This window comes from Cataglyphis hispanica, chromosome 2 (assembly GCF_021464435.1).
Source record: "Cataglyphis hispanica isolate Lineage 1 chromosome 2, ULB_Chis1_1.0, whole genome shotgun sequence".
Lineage (NCBI taxonomy): Eukaryota > Metazoa > Arthropoda > Insecta > Hymenoptera > Formicidae > Cataglyphis > Cataglyphis hispanica.
In genome coordinates this window covers 8,523,684-8,547,141 of record NC_065955.1, presented here as the reverse complement: position 1 = coordinate 8,547,141, position 23,458 = coordinate 8,523,684, and the positions used below count along the sequence as shown (strand labels likewise).

General features: G+C 35.0%; 1 protein-coding gene across 6 annotated transcripts in view; it reads left to right on the top strand.

The window, feature by feature from the left end:
- LOC126859097 (syntaxin-1A) overlaps positions 1 to 23,458 on the top strand; it is a 72,229-nt gene that overhangs the window by 10,715 nt on the left and 38,056 nt on the right. For all 6 annotated transcript variants that reach the window (XR_007688754.1, XR_007688753.1, XR_007688756.1 and 3 more), the window contains exon 3: positions 4,765 to 4,864. Coding sequence is in view for 2 of the 6 variants with exons in the window: in XM_050610054.1 (XP_050466011.1) it covers positions 4,765 to 4,864 (100 nt within the window). In the remaining 4 variants the exon portion in view is untranslated. The remainder of the gene's footprint in view (positions 1 to 4,764; positions 4,865 to 23,458) is intronic.

The window sequence follows — 23,458 nt, the reverse complement described above, 5'->3', positions numbered from 1 at the left end:
AACAAAGCTCTGTATAAAGCCCACATTTAAGTAGAGAAATTCTTACGTACCCATTATCAAGATGTGTTGTTGCATAAAATTTTATCCTACGCAGATTTTACTTGGCATACATGCTATTCATTATTTTCATCACTCACATTTATTATATAAATTTTTTTTATATAGGAAAAATCTTTATAATGCATCCTTCGGAATGAAAAATTTGCGGATTATCGGTTTACGTGCTTTTAAAGGACAAAACTGCAAAAACGAGCTCCCGTCGGTCGTTAAATATGCATAACATACGCAAAAATGTCATTCGCGCAAAATTTAAATCATCGAAACGATCATTATATATAATAATTTATGATTTATATCGTATTTATATTTTTGTCGCTAATAAAGCCACAACGCGTGGCGGAAAAATTGCATCGGCGAGGCAATTTCCATTTGGTGATAACACATACACGAATATCGTGAAAATTCCTCTTCGCTGCTGTCACGATATTTTCCAACGAGTCGAAAGAATCTTGGCGGTGAAAAGAGAGCGCGTTCCCATGTAAATGGATGATCGTAAAAGAGCGCGCGCGAAAAGCTCGTGCCGAGTTAGATTGATTTTTACCGCGTTTCGCGTTTGTCATTTCGCTCGTTTTATCATGCATCTTTATTCCCCGCTGTTTTTTCCACAAGCATCAAGTCATCTGGAAGTTCCCTATTATTTTTCTGTTATAGCATCGAGATTGCGTGTGCCTTTCTTATTGTTATTATGTACTATATTGTTACTATTTTCATATTATTATTTTTTTTCTGCAATGTTTGCTTTTCGTTTCGGGATAAAAAATGAATCCCAAAATGCAATTTTTGCGTGCTTGAGGCTATCACGAGAATTTCATTATGTATTATATCATCTCGATGAAGAGAAGTTTGAAATATTTTGCTAACAAGAGCGAATATATGAAGATGAAAGTAATATTTATTAATAACTCGGTATGCTTATCATTCTTTAATTTATTATTATTCTTAATTATTATTCTTCTCTTCATATATATACGCACACATGTTGTACACGTGTGTAACAAAATATTAGATTTAATTTCTTTAAGAAAATTGATATCAATATTTTTTATTTATGTCAATATTTTTTATTTGTATCAATATTTTTTATTTGAACAACATGTGATATTGAATATTCATTTTTAATATAATATAATTAATAAGTATTTTCTCGAAAAAAATGCATGCGTGGGCGCAATTCTTTTATGAGATGCGGAAATATTTTTTTGATCAAGTTTTTAATAAAAAATATCTACCAATCTTTATGCGTCAACATTTGTATCGTGAATGTTGTGTTCATTAAAATACATCAAGCGCGCTAAAAAATCAATGTAAATTATAATCACTGAACTGACGTCTCTTTTAAAAATAAAACGTCGCGCGTGCGTTACCGTAATTATTTATATGCGCGACTAAATTTGAATTTCTGCCACATATTATCAGCTAATGAAATCGACTTAAGACCCTCGTAGTACCGACTCATGCGGATAAAAGGATCGGAACACGAAGTTGTAATTTTGTCGATACAAAATTCCTTCGCGCGTATAATCGCGCGCAAGCTTATATTCTCGTCATCTTTACGAGCGTTAATATCCCCTTCCGTTTTCGCGAACTTTGCGAGCATATTCCAAGTTTCGAGGCAAAATTTACGCATGGGAGCGGGTCGCGAAACAAAGTTCCGGAATCTTCTCTAGACAGAGCCCGGAGAGAGATAAATACCTTTTTCGCTGTAATTTTCGATCGTAAGGCGGCATACGGCCGGAAATTCTAATCTGAAAACATAGGAGAATTACGTGTTTGAAATGCTGAATAATTTCGTATTCATTTTGCATGTCAATATCATAATTTCGCGTTACTGGTTCATAATTGCCGATATTTGTAAATGTTCATTTTTCAAATTTCTAATCTTTTTGATTTTTGTAATAATCAGTTTTATGTATTTTTAAAGCATCCGTTTTATTTAAACTCTCTATCTAAAAACTTTAAATGTATATATAATGTAATTGTTAAGTGAAGTAATAATCAAATGTATTTAAAAAATTTATTTAATATGAAAATAATATTTCTATAATATTATTATGCAATGCAATAATTAATAATAATAATAATAATGCATTAATATATTGTTAATATAATAATTTATTAGTAATATAGTATAGTAAAAGATAGTAATATATATTTACTAATACAAATATAATATTACAACATTTTGTTGTAAAAATATATTTTAATTCCTTTTTGTCTCGAAATTCTTTCATAAGAGCAATATCCGAGAAATACTTAGATGACGCGAAAAAAAAAACGCTGTTCTGAGAAGGTTAACGCGAAATCGATACACAGACATGCTGTGCACGATGTATCGCTTGTGTTTTGGGGATGATACGAAAATGTGTATCGCCGTAGCAGCCATTAGGCCGCTGTCCCTCGTAAGGCGCGTGTATCTCGTATATGTAAACACGTTGCAGTCTATGCACTATGCAGTCGCAGTTAAGAGGGGAAGTAACGGGTGGAGAGACTACGAGCGTTACAAGAGCGGAGCGAGACGTGAGAGCGTTTAGCGAGGATGCGTCGCCGCGAGTGATGCACAGGATGGTGCTAATGAGATGCTCGTTCCTGTATGCCTTGAACAACGTACACTTTGTCGATAAGAGAGACAGAGAGACAAAGAGGTATAGTTACACAGTGCAAGAGCTCTTAACGGTCCGTACTTTCCTCAGTATCGATCTATCGCGTTATCCTTTGATGAAAATCAAGTGATTGTTTTACGCGACGCGGAAATTGCTCCAGGACATCACTCTTAGTTAAATTAAAATTTGTTTGCGAAATAAATATTTTTATCGGATATTTAGCCTCTCGTTCATCGTCGATATTATTTTCATTTTATAATAGCCGCGAAGAAATATGCTGATATATATGCGTTTAATTGACACGCCCACTGTAAACCATATCCATGATTTCATAATTGAGAATCTTGTCAAGCTCGTGCAATTGAATTAACCGTTAAAATTACGTCATTTCCTAAATTATCCCTCGTCATCGTGCGCTTTCGCTGTTAAGGGGATTAAAGTCAGGATCTTGAGCGGGGCAGTTAACGTTTACGGACCGAGTCGTTCTTTGAGATGGTTGGTTATCTCTCTCGAGATATCCTTCCCTCTCAGCGAATTTCGCCGGCGAAATTCCAAATTGCCATCGCTGTCGTCATCGTCGTCGTCACGGCTAGCGTCCGACGTCGTTTCGTGCGATGAAACGATGGAGGGATCCCGAAGAGTCAGGCGGAATCACATCGAGTCGGAGAGGTCGATGCAAGGGAGCAAGTGAGACAGGGAAAATTACATATCCTTTTTCAGCTTGCGAATCGGTGGGATTTCTTTCGAATTTATGACGCTACGTACTTGCACCATCAATGCACAGTCCGAGATCAGATCTATCGTCCTTTGTTCATGAGATATTATTTGCTATTCTCTTTTGTCCCTCTAATAAGACCACGTCTCAGATGTATATACGAATAAGAGCTTTTAGAATTTATCGCCACTGTGGCGTCTTGCTAAAAGTATCTCTTAAAGCTGATAGAGAGCGAAAAGCTTTTCGCAGTTAGGAAATAATCCGTAAATATTGTTGAAATGAATTTCCTACAGTTTTATTTATGTAATACATTAAATCTAATAAATTGTTAAATAAAATAAACAAATTATATGTGTATGAAGTAATTATATCAACAAATTAATAAGTAATATTAATTTAATTAATTAATTATAAAAATTAATTCTAAATTAATACTAGTAATTTGTAAAGTTGTCTGTATTTTATTGTAGCATATATAAGTAAACAGAAAAATTTAATTAATATTGAAATAATTATATTATGAAACTTTATATACGGATACCACAATATTTTATTTATTGATTAAAAGACATATATTTATTATTTAAATCAAAATTGTTTAAAGGTACATATATTCTTTAAATCTTTATATAAATTTCAATATCTCTCTCCCTTTTATTTAAATTTAAGATACTTGCAAGAGAGCAGTATACGCGATTTTCTCTGAGAAACTATGTGCGATCGTCTGACCAAGCGCGGTTTGCATCACTTACGGCGAGCACTATTCGCTCTGACCACAATTACGGTTATACTACTTAAGTGGAGTAGTGTATCCAGTATAACGTGTATGTTGACCTCGACTACTTAAATTGACTACTTTTATCAACAATGTGTAATCATGCGCTTTTTTTCTCATTACTCTTTTAACGAGCGAATTTTTTCTGTTTCTATTTTTTCTGAAATTTATTTTCATAATTCAGTTTGATGAAACATCAAATATGTCGATAATTTTATTCAGTAATTTTTTAATATTTCTTATTTCTTTATTAATATATAATATATGCTATAATAATATATTATGCAAAGATATATTAGAATCAATTAAAAAGATTGCAACACATATTAAATAATATATAATAACACATATATAAGAATTTTTATATTAAAAATAAATCTTAAATCATTCCATTATTATGTGTAAAAAATAGCGTGCGAACTATTTTTGAAAGATATAAATTTCAAAATAAAATAAATTTTAAATTTGAATCATTCTTTCAAAATATTCGAAATAACTCTTTTAAAATAAATGGTTTGTAAGATGTTGCGACAAAATTTTATTCGCTCAAAACATGAATAAATTTGACAAAGTTTGAGTCAAATGCTGATTCTGACGTGTACGTTTTTCCGCAGGTGGAGGAGATCCGCGAAATGATAGATAGGATCCAGACGAATGTGGAAGATGTGAAGAAAAAGCACAGCGCCATTCTCTCCGCGCCGCAGACCGACGAAAGTGAGTTTAATTTATCATCTTATATTACTTATCCTACTTCTTGCCCAAGTACGTGCATACATTCTCGCGAATATTACCAACGACAGCTTGGTTGCGTCCCGAGGACAAAAAGATCGCGTTCAGCGTGAAAATGATCTTTTCCGGAAATTTGTCGTTATATTCAACGGTCGATTTGAGCATTAAATCAAACGACAATCTTGTTCAAATATTAGCGTGTCATATATATTAACAATGACGTCTCTGTTTACTTCATGTGATTATTTATCCCGATTATCTCGTGACCCCTATTTTATCGCGATCAATCGCTCTTATTTATGTTTGGCAATTATTTTGTCACTGTCAGTATATATATATATATATATTCACTTTCTCGAAGATATCAATCGTCAGAAGCGAGGAAAATGATATTTGGAAAGGTCATCCGAGATGAATCAACACTTCGTTTTCAGATTAACCGTTGATCTTGCGCAAAATTTCTTCTCTATCGGAGGTTTGCTGGGAGTCAAATTCAAATTTGCTCACTGTACATAATTCAGGAACTTATCCGTCTTTCCCGGGGTCGATTTACTCGACACCGGCGCGCTTTCACGTCGGTTGGTCACGTCGCCCTCGTTCCTCGCCGGAATACTTACATCCCTCTCATCCGGACGTCGGTCCATTGAATATTTCATTCGCCCGCAAACGCATGCGTTACTTGCCAAAAACCATTCACCGAACACACATTGCGCCGAAATTCGATATTCCGGAGTGACATTTTATTATTCGAGCACGGGATGACATGCAACGGGAATCGCTCGAGCTCCAAATATATCGTTGCATTTCGAACACTGTCGAGAAATTCAAGATTTATCGTATTTCAGATGTGTATATTGCAGGATTTAGAAATATCTGATATATATAGCTAAAAACAATTTTAACTGATACAATTTAGCACGATTAACTCAATCGTGACTCGAGAAATGAATTAAATAACGATTTCTTATATATAAACTTTTGCGTATGTGGTAAGGATTGATCCGATGAGAAAAATTGATTAAAGCTTGTTAGCAGCCATTGGAAAGACTTTGGCGAAATAATTTCGAAAGATGTCCCGCTTATAATTACTTTCTGCGTATAATTGCGAGAGAAATCAATCGGGTAATACAATAGGTATCGGCAGTTTCACGCCGATGATAATCGAGTCTCGATATTCCGATGAGCCACCGTCGAATTCAATAGCGGCAAATGCAATGTAGGGGATCGGTTAAGTTTGAAAAGTGACTAGTGGAGAGGAGGGAGTAAAAAGGGGAGGAGTGTTTGTGGCATGGCCAGGGTAGCTCGCGAGAGGATAAGCGGGTGGGTGGCAGATACGAGAGGTAGAGAGAAAGAGAAAGAGAGAGAGAGAGAGAGAGAGAGAGAGATATGTATATACACGGGTGGTAAGCGTCCTTGCCCTGGTTGCCATTGTAGCTGCCAGCCGGCCGGGGTTGGATTGTCATTCCTTACACCTTCATTCCCTCGCGCTCTGTGGCTTCTAACTCTTTGTTGATATAAATCGAATGCCAACGGATTTGCCGCGGATTAATCGTTAATAGTACTCTCGCGAACTTCGCTTTCCGGAACGTTTTTCTAGGAAAGATTACAAAGATGTCCTTTACGTCTTTTAACGTAATTAGACTCTGGAGCGCTTTTGGAGAAAAAGACAAAATCTGTATAAATTGCAAATTTATAAGATTTTAATTTTGCAATTTTGATTTACGTATATAACTGATAATTCCTGGATGTGGATGGAGAGCTTATTTTAAAAATCTATGTGTTAACTTTGCAATCTCCCGGACATTTAATAATAACTGTCATTGATAATGTGTATATTATTACAAAATCTGGTAATATTTTAAGAAACGATTGATTAAAGCTATACTAATTTTTTTAATATTGGTAGATATAATAATTTATTTTGTCATATATATAAATAAAACAATGTATCATAGAGATCATATATATCATATCCAGGATATAACTCATTTGTAATTGCAAAGTTTTGAAATTAAGTTACAAAAAAATATTAATGTCAGAATACGCGTCAGAGAAAGAGAGAAGGAGAATTATTTTGTGCGCTGGTTTATATAAAAATCCGGACAAATAATAACGGAAATGCAATGCATTTCTATCTAGCTACTCCATAATTTCAAGTAGATTAACCTGTCGAGGAGGATTAAATAATATCTCATTCGAGAGCAATGGCTGTTAATTAATGCTATTAAACTTTGCGCATCAAAATTTTGCGGTGATTCAGCCTGGCTTCAATTATTATACGTATGTACTGCGCGTCTTATTCCGTCAACGTAATACCTTATATATTCGTCATTCGTATCGGTTTATTGTCATAATAGTAGAACGCGCGCGTATTTCCATAGCTATCCATTTTGCTCGGTCTCTTTTCAGCTTTGCTCTTTTGCCTGCCTGAGGAGTTCTGACGGCGAGGCAGCTAAGCCCTAGAAAAAGAGAGAGATACGTCAAAGAGATTTCTCTCCGTCCGTGTGCATTACACATATAAACATGCACGCGTCTCGGGACACTTTACGTTTATTGCAACTTTTCGCAACGCGACTTAGTCGGAGCTTAAATGAAACTGCGGCTGGGAAATGAGAACGCGTGGATAGAACACGTGTATTATCGGATAAACATCGAAATCCAACTTGCAGCTCTACTCCCGATACACACAATTACGCACAGAAATGTGTCAATTTGTTTATAGTAGTGGCTTTTGCGCAGATCGCGAAGACTTTTTTTATAGCGCAAACGAATGGGGTTGTCTCGCGAGACGATGGGAGAGATCTTATGGTAACTGAAAATTGTGTCTTTTTTTCTTCAAGCAGTGTTCTTAGTTTTTATTTCCTTTTTATCTCTATTTAGATTACGCACATCAAAGTAAAAAGATATCTATCGCACATGTTTTTCTCTTCTTGATACAAATATAAATATGAAAAATATAAAATATATAAAATTATTAATAAAAATTCAAGCATGAGTGAAAAACATAAAAATACGTCATAATAATCGAAGATTATAACTTGATTATTACCACAAAAATGATATATAAAAAACATTTTTTCTTTAAAATATTCAGCTTTTTTTTTGCAAATTAAATTATTTCCTTCAACGCTCTGTTGCGAGAGTTTTTCAACTCTGATAACGAGACCCGCTCGTCCAGAAATACACGAAATTGTTCGTGGCGCGGTCGATACGTGAACGAGATGAAGATAATCGAGCCTCGTGCACGTCGATACCGTCATCGTTCGCGGCGATCCGATAGAGAAACGGGTTAAACGGTTTTGAAAACTGTGTCGAATACTCGTTAGAGGAAAGAGGATAGAGGCGAGAGCGGGCGCGCGCGCGGATTACAGGCGATAATGACGACCCTGTTGCGAAATCGGTGTTACGCATTTGTTACGGCGGATGGTTCGATAATCGATCGTTCCCACGTCACTTACGCGCTCGGGGCCGCGAAATCGTCATCGTTACCGGAACTCCTCTATAATTTGCACGAAATTATTCGCGCGTTCGAATAGCCGTCGCGTTCATATTTCCGCAATGCTAATGACGATATTCGTTAAATATCGCATTACGTCGCGCATTCTGACAAACGATGATTTTAATTAGTAGTCCGCGTCTCTTCTAATTTCGTCATTCAGTTTGTTGATTAATCTCGGGAGACACTGCATTTGCAATATTGATTTTTTTTTTTCCCTATGACAATCATATCGATATTAAATGTGACATGCAATTATCTATATCAATTATGTTTGTATATAGTATTTTAGCGAGTATTATTATACATTTTTCTCCAATAAAAGCGATATTTAAATGGTTTTATTATTCACGGGCCATTTAGGTGCGAAAAACAACTGCTGCTAATTATTGCCACTTCTGAAAAAAGTAAACAAGAAATTATTCAAATAGTCTGCGAGAAGCGCAAATTTTCATATAATCTTTGCGTGAAATAGTCATGTTACACGATTGAGAATAAAGAATTCAAATTATACCTGCGATGTGAAAAGATTAAATCGTTCCCGAGCAATCATCGTCTCACACAGCCCCATTTCCGGTGCATAATTAACCAACTTTTTCTCACGACGTGCAATCGTAAGGAGTCATCGTCCCGACTGCGTTCGTTTCGACGAAGTTTGCGCGATTATGTGAATAAAAATAAGAGAGAAAAAAGAAAAAAAAATCTTGAACACGCGCCATCGGACGATACGCTCCGTGTGTTACAGCATCGGCGCACCGCTTGCCGACACTGCTAATTAATATATTACGAGAATAGTCCTGCGCTAAAAATAGCCTGAAAAGTCAGTGCGATGGAGAGGCACTCGAGTTACCTCGACGCGGATCGATCCGATCTCGTAACTGCCAGCTGCTATGTATCAGCGGCAACGGATGAGAGCGTTTCTAAGCCGGCAGCAACTGCGCGAAAAAACGAACCTTTACCACGAGATTCATTTAGACGGAACGATTCTTGACACGAGGGCCGATTGTGACGTGAGGCCCTCGCGAAACCATCGTCCGATTTTCATGCGACATGATATTTGTGAGTACTTAAGTACTCGTCGATAGAGACTGTAAATATCTATGTAAATAATAATTTTTATATAATATAAATATCTATATAATTTAATATAATAATAAATATTTATATAAATATATAATAAATATATATGAGATCTGTCAATTACGCCGTGCTAGACAAAAATACAATACGTTTACGCACACATCATGAATAGTGTCAGTGAGTATAATTTAAAAAGAAAAAGATTTTTTTTTTTTTTAAATTGTGATTTTTTTTTCCTCGCGATAAAGCGAACGAAATTTCCGTTCCTTATCGCCATATACGCTTGTTTAATCCTCATCTTCTGTTTGACATTGCACTAAACCGATTAAATCAGCCAACAGACTTTCTTCGGAGTAAAGTAGGTTTAGTCGGTTAGGGTTAACGTAACCTGCAACAGGTTGACGTTGATGGATAGCAGGGCTTAGTTACTGTTGTATGTTCCTTTACAAGCCTTTTGCGGAGTACTCTCGTACTTCTCCAATTTACTTTATTGAAAAATCGAATTGCCATAGAGAAGGAAACAGCATCCGTTTACAACATCGGATTAGAATGTCAAATTAAAAATGTTTGAAAATGTATGTGACAAAATATAATTATATTTTGTATCTTTTTTAAGCCATGATTACATACTCTGCATTTATATAAGCATTTCAATTACTAGACAAATATTGAAAATATATTCAGCAAATACATTACAATAGTAGTCCTCTCTGATTATTTACATGTAAAAAAAGAATATAATTGTATCACAACATTGATATAGTAACATGTTAGAGAGAATTTTGACTTTTCATATATATATATAAACAAATGTATTTTTATTATTATATATTTGAATATATTCCTAGAGTACGAGGCAGGATGAATTGAACATTGTGACATAAAATAACATGAACATTGACGTAGAAACTGAATATCCAATATTATATTTGGCTAGAGATGGATTTTAACATCGATACGTTTGGAACATTTGGAACGGAACGGCTATCATCTTGCAACGAACATTTGTGCTGATGTGACACCATTACACCTCGCTGTCTGTCAACATGGCAGATCCAGGCGCGTCAGTTATATCGCATACGACAAATTGCCGTGTCAAGCTCAGACGAATAATTCATGCTCGACGCCACCGGGTTGATCCTGGCACGACCTCCTGGAGGACTCGGTTTAATCTTGTGTACGAGAGAATTGCACGCTATTCCAACATGTTACGTACGTGGAGGAATTTACGAGGAATTCGCCCACTTGTAAAAAAAGCTAAATCTATTTGATGGAAGTTTCTCTCCTAAAATATTGCAAAATGGGATGATTCGCTTCGCGATACGATGAAAAAATTTCTTCCATATTTATATATGTGTTAATATTAGTGTTTTTTTAATTTTAATATAATCTAATCAATAAATCGAATTTTAGCATTCGGTATAAAAGATTTTGATTATGATATAATTTATGAACGATAAAGTCTATTTTTTTCTTTACAATTATAATAGAATTATTAAACAATAAATATGCATAGAGAGAAAGAGCTTTTTTTCTCGCCGTCAATTATCTCGCTCGTAACGTGTGACGTAAGTACAAGAATTTCGATAGTACGAGTGCATATTTATATCAATTTTTCGACGAATAAATTTTCAGAAAGTTTTGAGCGCATGCAGGACACGTATGAAATACTACTGTGAGAAACTGCAATGTACATTTCATCCGTTTTTTATTTCCACGACATCCCGGCAAATGTTCGTCGTGTCTGCATTTTTATTCGGAAATGTAAATTTTCCGTTTATGTTTTACCGGTGCGTTACAATCGAAATGAAAGGGCGTACATATCGAAAAGACGGAAATGGAATTTACGGTGAGTTGTATCGCGTCGCGATCAATTAAAAGGACGGGAAAAATTTGTATTTTTTCCGTTGCACTATATGTGCGCTTCGTCGGCGAATTTAACAGAAAGAAAATAAATTGAAAGCTAAAATGACTGCACTGCATAGCGTTACAACTCGTGAGGAGTAGTGTTTAAATTCCGAAGAGATTTAATTTCTTCAATTTTTAAATGTGAAAAAGTGTGTCTCGATACGTACAATTATCGAGAAAGTGTAATTGATGACGCGACATTTTTTCATCGGACAGACCACATTTTCAGAAAATGCGGTATTTTCTGTTTACCTTAGGGAACAGCTATTCGCAGGCATATGCATATTCAAAGGCAGCTTATTATTATATTTCCCGGTAAGGGTGCTCAAGCTTCCCTCGCGTATGGAGGAAACGAAGTTTGCCGTAGAATTGAAGTACGGGGCGCGCTGACAAAAGAATCATTTTAACGCGTGACACGGAGCGACATTGTAATTTTTTATCAGACATTTTTTACATCGGGGCTTCATATGTCGCGCACAAATGCGTCGACGTTTTGCGCGACGAGAGAATTTCATTTTCTAGCAAATGTCGCTCGCGTGCCGAAACGAACGGAAATTCTCTCTCGAAAATTCCCCTCTTCGATCGAGAATCTTTGAGGGGTCCCGTAGTTAGGCTTTTATACAAAACGTCGGAATGTCGCTTTGAAGAATAAGGTGCTGGTAACGTAATTAATCTTTAACCCCTTTAGGAAAGAGAGAGTTACGACAAAACCGGTTGCCCTTCATCGTACTTTAATCTTAAGTAAATAATGTTCATTGTTGTATCTCGTGCGTTGGGATGTGAATAATCGAGGTGATGAAATTTCTTATCTCGGATTAAAATTTCTACGACAGATTTGATGACTTTTCTTTTAGCGAAATTTTAATGAAACACGTGTCTCTTAGCTTTTGATTAACTTCCGAAATTGAATTATATATAATTAATTAATAAATATAATTATAATAATTATAATATAATTATAATAATATAATTATTAAATAGAATTAAATATAATTTATATGTAAATAAAAATTTTGTTAATTTACAAAGCTTATTTAAAATTACATCAAGCATGAACTTTTATAACGTGTTTAATAATATGAGATATACTCACACAATTGTTGATAATTTTATACTAAAACTATATATATTGATGTTTACTCATATTTTTGATAAAAAAGATTGATCGAAAAATCGGATCTATCAGAAATCTGAAGAAAAGAATTTCATGTAGACGTCTGAGATAGCATATATAAAATTTGACAGATGCAATCCGTAACGGATCGCAGTATTCTGCGATCGACTATGCGGCTTTTTGAAAATTTGTGCGGTAAAAATTGCAGGATAAAATCGCGTGATAGATTTGTCAGCGGCTGTCACAATAACGAGCAGTCGATATATCCGAAATCGAACGCGCCATAAAGCAAAAGCGCATTCCGGCAAAAGCATTTTGCTGATCCCATAACATGTGGTCATAAAATGATAAAATATATCCCGTGTGGCGAAAAATAAGGCGAAATATATTTCTTTTTTTGGGTCATTTCTACAAACACGAGACGCGCGCTCTTTTCTTCTTCTTTTCTATACTTTTGATATCCAGCATCGGCATATCGATTTCCACTTGTGATGTCTGGATTAATTTCGAAATAATTACGGAGAGCTGATTGATCGACTTCTTTTTTTACCACTATTTTATCATCTATAAAAAATTAATTTTTGCCATTGGTATCCGCGCTACACCGACCGAAATCGATCATCTCTCGACCGTTGATAGAGACAAGATCGAATTATTTACAAGAATTGCCTTATTCGAATCTTATTTCTCACGAAAACTGAGAAAAAGAATCGAAATACTTTCGAAAGATAGCATAACATGTCGAAGAAAAAGTGATAAAAAAGAATTTTTTTTTATTAATTAATACCATGAGCTGCTAAACAATATCTTGCACATATACTTTCTTTTCTCTTTGCATCTCTACCGTTGTAACATTACAGTTTTATAAATGCGGCGCCGCGATTACTGGATTTTTTGTTGACCAAGTTTATTAATTTAGCCGCGACGCCGCTTTCTAGAGAAATGTAACTCGGTATGCAAATGAGAATGTCTTTCGCGCAAATGTGTGCAGCTGCAGACGCGCATTTGCAATGTAACAATAACCGTCGCGTTCGTTCCGCGGAATTCAAGGTTGTAACGAGCGACTGGCAGAGCTCGAGCGAATTTGCGTGCGACGTGAGCGAAGTTTACCTTCGCGCACAATTAGGTCGTCCTCCTCGTTGGAGTGAAGCTGCAACTTGGATACATACGTTGAGTGGAACATGTGCGAGTGGTGGCTGCCGGCGCTGCTCGTATCATCGAGCGTGTAATAATTGAAATGCCTGTTATCGATATGTGTTTCGCGCTCCTACACGATACGAGCGTAGGAAGACGAGGAGGCTAAAAATAGTGTGTCTTTCTCGTATCGTCGAAAAAATATCGAGTGCGACGTTTAATCCCTCTCTGACGCGCGTGCCATCTAATCTTCATCGTGGTTGATCAATTTACACATCTTGTATGATTAAAATAAAGTTGGACTCGAACATGTTGGATAGGTTTATCATTTTATAAGATCCATCTTGTGAATGACGTTGCGCTTAAAATTGTCGCTTTTTCTTTCACATTCAATTTAGGATATTTTTTATCCTAAATTTCATATGATTGATAATTTTTTTATTCTAAATTTTTATTCTGTTTTATGAAATATAATCTGTGGCAAGTAACATGAAATAATCAAAGAAATTCTTTCTCGATAAATAGATATATCGTATAGCACATGACATTATTATTATTCATCTATCTATATTGATATTTTTGAAAGCGATATTATCAAATAAAATCATTGATACAATTTTGTAGGAAGGAGATCGATTAGCTGGCGCAAATTCCTAACTGAATTGCAAACGCTGTGGTTTTGAAAGATGAGAAAACAGTATAGCTCTGTCAATCTCGCACGCTGCAATTTCGGATAGATTTAAGGAAATATATACGGAGAGGGACTCAGGGGATTACGTAATGTTGTCATAATCGTGCTGGCACATCTCTCCGATCGTCTCTCGCCTGAAAAAGAGATCCCTCGACTAGGGTGTTCATTCGCGATAGAGTCGTCCTTTTGGCGGTTATCGCGGCCTTACAGGAGGTACGTTCGCGTTAAGAAGAATCTAAACGACCTCGTAAAAACATTCGAAAGGAAGATGTCACATATTGATTCGAGCTATTGGCGAATAACGGCGTTTTCAAATAGAAAAATCGTGTCTCTATTATTCCCTGTGGATTCCCTGGGGATTCCTTCATAATAAAGTCTTATGTTAGTTTTTATTCTAGTAATATAAATGGACTTGGTTTTTTTTTTTTTATTTTAGAAATGAAAGTTTAATCGCAATAATTGGACAAAATGAAAATTTTTTATACATATCAATTTTCATGCTTGATTATTTTGAAATAATCAGTATCATATTTCGGAAGAAAACATTATATTACGCCGTTCTTTGAAACCAATGGTAACTGCTAATGAAAGATAAATTCTTTATAATGTACAGCAAAGAAGATAAGTGAAGAGAATTTTTCCTCAAGCTAGTTTACTCGAAGAGAATGATGTTCGGCGTTTAATAAAATTGGAAAAGAATTACAAGCTACTAATCAAATAAGCAGTAAGTTGATAAACTCAATCGATAAATGTTGCTCGCAGTTAGAAGAATTGATTGCAATCCTGGATAAGAAACTAGAAGCTTAGCTAATAAGAAATGTTTCTTTGGCAAAATGCAAGACTTGGTGTTTCTTTTTGTGCAGTCAGCAGAAATGGTTTACATTTTGTTCTATTTCGCTTGTTGTGTTTATCAAATATTACACTTTCGGATTTTCGCGTATTTTTGTCTTTACGAAAAATTTTCTCAACAACAAAAATTCTGTATTATTGGATGATATAAAAAATTACAATCCATTCAGCAGTTCTCAGATCTAATAAATCTAACAATTTTTTAATGCCGTAAAAGATTATTGAACCACGCATATATAATTAAAGAAAAAAAAAAAAACTTATAGGAAATTGAATTTTGAAGTTATTTTTAAAAATCATCAAAAAAACGTAATTTTTCGAGGTTTATTAGCTATAACTTTTTAACGAAGCATTTGCGGACTTATGGAATTTTTTTGTTTCAAATTTAATTTCTTATAAGACTCTGAAGTTTCATTGATTTGACTTGAAACTTTCTGTATAAAGAGAGAAAGAGAGATATCATCTTTAAATATTATCCAAAAATCCGCACGAACTATCTAGATAATGTAATAAAATTTTCATGGCATATATTAATACGCTGAATATTAGGTTCAAAGGGATTTAATTACTAAAAGAGAGTTAACGGTTAATTATTACTAGAAGAGGGAAAAAAAGATTTATTTTTTTATATTTTTTTTTCTTTTTTGTGGTTGCTGATATTCTACCTAGAATGCATCGGGATAAGTTAAAATTCTTTCTTTTTTTATTAAGTAAATATATTGTAAAATATACTTAATTAATTTACTCCCCCAATTTTTCTCGAGATACATATCAGCGCATGCTCGGTACGTTCAATGATTTTTTGCGAAAATGTCAATTTGTCAATGGACGTAAGAAGGTTAGATTCGAATTTAAAGCCGTCTTGATATCGTTCGCCGTCTCTTTTTCTCTCCTTCGAGTTGATCGCCAATACGACAGAAAAGATATGAACGAAAAATGTCGGGCTGTCTCGATAGAAATGGCACAATCTCGGCTTCGTTGATCTCGCGACGTTATATAACACCATCGATAGGCGGGAAATGTTTTGCCATTTTGCTCGTTCCGACGTATCGTGACCGTTGATATCTGTGATAATAGTCGATTCGCACATCGAATCGGTATTGATCGTTTTCGCTATTTAGCTGATAATATAGCTTGTGGGGTATTGATCGAAAAACAATTCTACTTATTCTTTATGTATCTCGATGCATTGACGTTTATTTCATGGCGTTTAAATAATCAATCGTATCTGCGCTTATTCACTCACGCGCAAAGCATTCGGAATGAATGTTAACATTAATCCTTTGAAATGTCGAACGGTAATTAGGAACATTTAATTAAATTTAATCTTTTTTAATAATAATCAATAATGGATTGAAAATTATTGCTCGACGCGCCTCTTCTATGTATTATTTTATATTACGATGTAAAAAGAATTTAGGCGTGACATTATTTATTGATTATGGATATATTACTAAATACTAAAAGAGATATTTGATTTCAGGATAAATATTCTTTAACAATATAATAATTAATACAGATTATAGTTTTTCGAAATTTCGCACACTTTCAAATGTTGAAAAGAATAACATGTTTGACAATGCATCTTCTGTGCCTTTTGAATCAGATTTTGACAATATGAATATATATGATTTAATTCTGATTTAGATTCGTGAAATGGGAAAAATATATTTTATAAAATTTTAATTCTTTTTCAATTCCGGATAGAAAATAAACAAAAATGTCGGACTTTAAAATCAAAATTATTTCTGCGATTTAATTGCGACTTAGTTTCGCAAAAATGGAGAAATTTAGTTTATAAATTTTAATTTACCTCCAGAGAGGGGAGAGAGATTTCCCTATAAAATATATTTATTAAGAAAAATTTCACGGGAACCAAAGAAAAGAGAACACTCGAGGGAGATGGCCATGAGAATGAAAATGAACGAGTAGTTTAGTCGCATCTGCGTAGGCGGATGCGTGGTTGTACGGAAGCCTAGAAAGGGTGGAAAGTGAGATATTACGGAATTGAGCGGAGGAGTCCTCCATAAATATCTGAGAGCGGGGCGGGAGAGGGGGGCAAAAGTTCATCAAGTTACGCATGATTTACTAATGCGTGCGCTGGCCGAATTACAAACTCGTATGGCGAATTGATCTGCGTGGATCGGTTGTAAATGTCATGTTTTTTGAACGCAAAATAATTTATCGAAATTTCGAGAGAGGAAAGTCATATTTTTGGCGATGGAAAAAGCAGATTTATGAAAGCTCCGCAGATTATGAAAAAGATTAACGAAACAGAATAATTAAAACGAACGAGAATAACTTATATTTTGTTTTGCGAATTTTATTGCTATTTCAAATTTATCTGCCAAATGTGGGGAAAATCGATTTCCTTTATAAAATCAAAGAACGCAATTTAAAGTTGTCGTTTTTGTTATTTGGAGTTGGAATGGTGGCTGAGTATGCTTGATAACGAACTTCAAAAACAACTTTGAAACTTTGCGGAAATCAGGCTAACAAACACAAATGTGCGCAAACAGTGTGTAATTACGTACTACAGACAGAGATATTTATTTTACCATACATTTATTATATATATATATATATATATATATATATATATATATATATATATACATTTAATAATTTTGTAATGTCTTTTTATTATTCTACTTTGATTTAATTTTGTCTAATAAAAAATTAGAATTAATTTTGTGAGCGTGCTTGCAAGTGATTTGATATCATATATCAGAAGGGATGTTTTACTACACATATAAATATTTTGCGAATTATATTATAAAATTTAATATTTTTTACGAAATATCTTTTAAAATTTTTGAAATAATGTACATCAGCTTTTTACGAACAAAAAATTATTAGATACACGTATAGATTTCTTTTATGCACAACCTTTCAAAAGATTGACTTTTCACATATATTTTACATTCTTCTTTTCCTGTTTAATGGATTGAAAGATTGATACACTCTCGCTACTCATGCAAGATACATTTATACGTTGGTAAAAGTATCACTTTGTATCTTACGAATTCTGATTCTCGTCGATAAATCCATTTGGCTTTCATCATTCGTCTATCTATTTTTAGATCGGTACGCCAGTGAATTTTCTTCCGTCTTTTCGAGAGAAGATAGCCCATTGCAGTTGCAAGGGAAAAAGAAAAGACATTGATCATCGGCTTTCCGAAGGCGAGAAATGTATTTCTCGATTTTGCCTCCGTGTCTCAGCATGAAGATGATAAAACAGCATTGTTTGCGCTTCTCTCAAATGCAATTTTCAAAGAAAAATATAAATAGAAGCGACGCGCAAAAATCAACAGCTGATGTCCGTTAACAGACTCCATTCCCTGGAGCTATAAAGAAAGCAAGGAAAGAATTATTAATATATATAAGAATTTCTTAGATATGTCGTCTACAAGTTTAATCTAAATTTTTATTTAAACTTACAAATGTTTCTTTTCCTCGAATTAGATTTTACGAATAATAGAATATTAATTTTTTAATTTAAAGTTCAAAAAGTATTTAACAAAATTTTAATTTCTGCATTTTGCAATTGTAATTAATTTTATTTCATTTTTTTCACTTTTTAAACGCAGAGAATAGCGCGAATCATCACTTTTGATTCCCTCAATTTATTCGTTGGCCTTGACACTTGTTGCCACGGGCGACCCTCCGTGCTTTTTTCCGCTGCGTTGTACGAATTTGTTCACTCGACAAACAAAAAAAAAAAAAAAAAGGAAGAGGAACTAGGGGATTTCGAGAGGCTGGTCTCTCTCGGTCGGGCAAGTGGCATTACGTTGAATTAGCTGCCAGCCAACTGTTGCTGATTTGATGTCCTCGTCCTACGAGCCGGTTCCTCCAATTAAGCCTTACCTATGTATCCACCCCTCGTCGACCTCGTCGCCGATATCAGCTCCGGAAACTCCTGGGAAATAATCGAGGGAAGTGCCCGGGAAAATCAGGCGTGGGATAGGGAAAGAGAAAGAGAGAGAGAGAGAGAGAGAAATGGAAGGTCGGAGGTCGTCGATTCAGAAAGTCGGGCACGTAAACTCTATTGAATGTCTTCCGGTTTATTCTAATCACGGGCGTGCAAAAAATGACGGAGCATTATCGAGCGATCGGATGTTATCGATGAATTTGGAATGAGCGTGGGCTGTTACTTTGCCATAATGAGGAACGAGATGGTCCCGTTTCCATTTAATCTGCCTTGAGTTACTTGCGTAAATAATTGGACGGAAAATAGATGGAACATTGTGACTGAAATTGCTGATTCAATATCGAGTACACCTTTTTAGGGCACTCTGTAATTGAGATGAAAATATTTAATATTTATCACCAATTATATTATTATGTATAGAGTTCCTCATTTTTCAATTAATCTACACGAATATATAGTAATGAAATTATTAGTAATAATAAAACAGTGCTTTAGATACACTTTTTTTTCTTGTAATGGAATCACGAAAGATTCAATGCACTTTAATTTTCATCTGTAAAAACATATTTTTATAATAATTTCTATTGTGTACTCTATTTTGATATACAGATCTCGATTTTTTTTTTTTATTAACATATTCTAATTTTTAAATAATTGCTAAAAATAGTATGTTAGAAAATATATATATTGTATAAAATGATGTTTTATAGTTTTTGTATGCACGTGTTTTTCTTTGTGAACGAAGATCGATGTATTGAGGTTTCAATCTTATGTCTTCTAGTTCCAATCGACATCTCAAAATTTTCGACCAGACGTCAAAAGGTCGCATACCAGACAGTCCTTGCGGTTGACGTAGATGTTATCACGCGCGGTATCGGAGATAGCAGTTGCAGATCGCGTGGGTGATGGCCTTGACTGAAATGATTGAAGGAGTAGCTGGTTAAGCGATCAGTCAGTCTGCTGTTGCTCGCTTGTAAAAACAAATTACATCGCGAGAGAATATCCTCTCGTCCCCGCATTCGAGATTTATCATTCTCTTCTCGCTTTCATAATTTTTATTTGTTTCTCTCATTCCATTTCTAAAAAAAAACAAATGCTATAATCAATTATTTTAAATACGGATATGCAGTTAAAGATGCATTTATTTTGAACATATTACAGTTACAAATCTGGTTATATTTTTAACGAACAGGAGTGAATAAATTACTGTGTATAGAAAATAGCACAATAAATTAGCCAGATTGTTAAAATTCTGCTCATGTCAGACAATAACTTGGAATCGTGTATTTAAAAGTGTCAAATTTTTTAAAATCCAAATTTGTATATAAATTTGTTTAATTTTGCATGTGTAAAAATTTGATAATAATTTAAAAATGGAGAAAAAAGATCTCTCTCTTTCTCTTTTAATCAAAATCTCTATACTCTATCTAAATATGAAACTTTGCGAATTAATTTAAATAATATCTGTCAGTTTCTAATATCGCTGATTTTCAGAATATTTTTCAAATATTTCTTTATATTTAGCTTTATTCTTTCGTTGAAATCCGTTAAAATTCCACTTGAGACGAAGTCGTTTCGTTGGCTACATATTAGCCATAAAATAAGTTGGCCGATCTTATGACTGTTTTTTGCGGTAGCAAGTCAAAGATTGTGAGTGATATCGGGTTTCGATACCTTATAGCATTCTTACGTAGGATCGACCCACAGGGTACTGCCTCCTTGGGGTTGCGATTGCTTTGCGAGCTTCGGGCAGACGAGTCGGTGAAATTTTCTTCGTCGCACTATCGATTCCGTTCTCAAAGTGGGCGAGCGGTCGTCTCGTCTCTTGTTTCAAGGAGCTTTTCCCTCCTGTGTGTGCCATTCTCGGAGTGAACTTAACGCCTCCGCGCAGTCTCCTGTGCATCTCCGAGTTCATCTCCTCTCGCTCATAGGTACATCTATTTATGCTAGGCCAAGCTTTCCTCGAGGATACAATTTGAAATCAGAATTGTTTATGAGCTTAATGAGCGTAACACAATGAGTATAGTTGCAATAAGAGATGTTTAAGTTGTGTTCTAAAAGTTATTTTAATTTAATAATATTTTTCGATATTACAATTAAGAAGAAATTGATTCCTATATTGACCAACGAATTAATCAATATAAAATCGGTATTTCTTAAACTAAAATATCGAGATATTTTTTAACAATTTTTTAGAGATAATTTATTGCAAATGGAGGAAACTTTTTGCGTATTATCCTTCCGATTCTAAAATTATCATCGTGAATTAGCAAACAAGAATTGTAATGATATTGATTACGTTTCATATATTATATTAAATGGTATATTAATTGATATTGACAGATTAAAATATCAATGCATTGATATTATTTTACACAAATATATTAATAATTTTGAAAATCTTTATCAAACCCAGATGTATTATTTAAATCGAAGCTAGATCCCAGAAAAGTATCTTTCCGATCACGGCGATTCCAACTTCGTATCCTTTCTACGAGCTTTGCGCACTTCCCGTCCTCAGGGGTTCAAAGTAGAATATTTCTTCACGCTCGGCCGGAAAATCGTGTGTCGGCAAATAGGAGCGGAAGGATGATCCACGACATGAGAGGGGATCCTCTCTCGCGCGCGCGTTACTGCCCCTTTTTCTCTTTATCTTTTTTTTTTTTTTTTCCGAGAGGGTGAAACTCCGGGGGAGAGAATCCGCGAGAGAGGATCCGCCTCTCTATGTCTGTTATCTATACTGTCTCGGCCACTTTTCCCGAGTAATCCTGCCGTGTAAGCATAAAGCATAAAGGGCTTCGTTGGTCGTGATAGTCGACAAAAGGGAGACGGGTCAGTCGTGAGAGTGGGTCGCAAACTTCTCCGGCTTTCAACCGATTTCCTTTCTCTCTCGAGAGCGAATCCTATTCACCTATATTCGATAATTAGGAGAAGATTTACATCTCTCTTTTTGCCACTGTGCTTACAAAGAACGTGAGAGTCTTTGTGTCAGCGGTTTGTGTGTTTTAGCACCGATCGTTTTAAAATGCGATTTATACTCTCGCATAAATTGAAAATATGCATTGCTATCCAAATGATTATAATTTGTATCTCATCGCGGATCTCTCCTTGTTTCTTTCCTCGTGTACATTCAAAGTTCTTTTTTTATTAAATTGAAAATTTAACTTTATTTTTATCACATTTCCTTTAACAAGCACGGATATATACGAGTAGTTTAAGAAAATCGTATTTTTATTACGACTACTTTATATCGACTTTTATTCTTATGTTTGCGTCCTTGATTGTTTTTACTGAAAGCTTCTCCTATAGTTTCGCTTTCTCTCTGCATTCTCTTAAGAAAGGCGGAAAGCACATCGCCTCCAACTTGACACATTTCTCGGCGATGAGTAAGTAGTCTCCTCGCTGCAAAGATTGGCTGATTCGAGAAATCGAACGACATCACCCTTTTTTCATCCCTCCTTCAAGTACAAGACTGTGCTTTATTTAGGTCGATAGATAGAACGACGGCACACCCTCCGTCCACTGATCCTGCGGGATTGAAATTTGCCGCCGGCAGAGGGAGAGAGAGAGGGAGAGAGAGAGAGAGAGGACGCGCCTCTAAGGAAACGAAGGCTCGCTCTCGAGAGGGAGTAAGACGAGATTTCGAGCCGTGAAGTCAGAAATTGGCGCTGGATATCGAGGAAAATGAAAGAGGAGAAACGACAAGCAGAGAAGAAGGAGAAAGAGAGAGAGGGGCATGACCGGCAGCTAATATGCACTTATGTTTGACATCCTCGGGGGAACTCGGTTCAATTATTGACGCTCTAATGTATAACGTATATACGTTCTTTACACCCCGTACCCTTGCACCCCGTCTTCTTATACCGCGTCATTCCTATTTAGACGATCGGCCCACGCAGCCACTGGAATTAATTCGGATGCGCGCGGGATCTCTATCATTGAGGATCTCTTTTATTATCGAAGCGGGGAATTATTAGGCTGGAAAAATGTAATTCTCGGAACGAGAGAAGAGAGGAAGTCGCGAATCGATTTTTAAAAATTCACCGTCGCGGAATGTCATCTCTCTGTGTTCGGAGTGCATTCGAGTAATCCTCGCCTAAAGGAGCCGAAGGAAAAATCGCATTCTTTATGATGCATGTGTCGTTGGGCGAAGCAGGCCATATTTTATTCGTTTCGTTTGCATTAAAAAAAAGAAAAAAAAGAAAATTAAGAAGAAAAATATTCGTGAAAATATTTAATGCAAAAATTAGCTGCTTTTTCTGTGATTTTTTTTTTATGGAATTTTCTATAAATATTACATCTCTAAAAAATAATACTACGCCAAAATATTTGTACACATGAAATTTGATTCTTCTGTATCTTTACTCGCATGACTC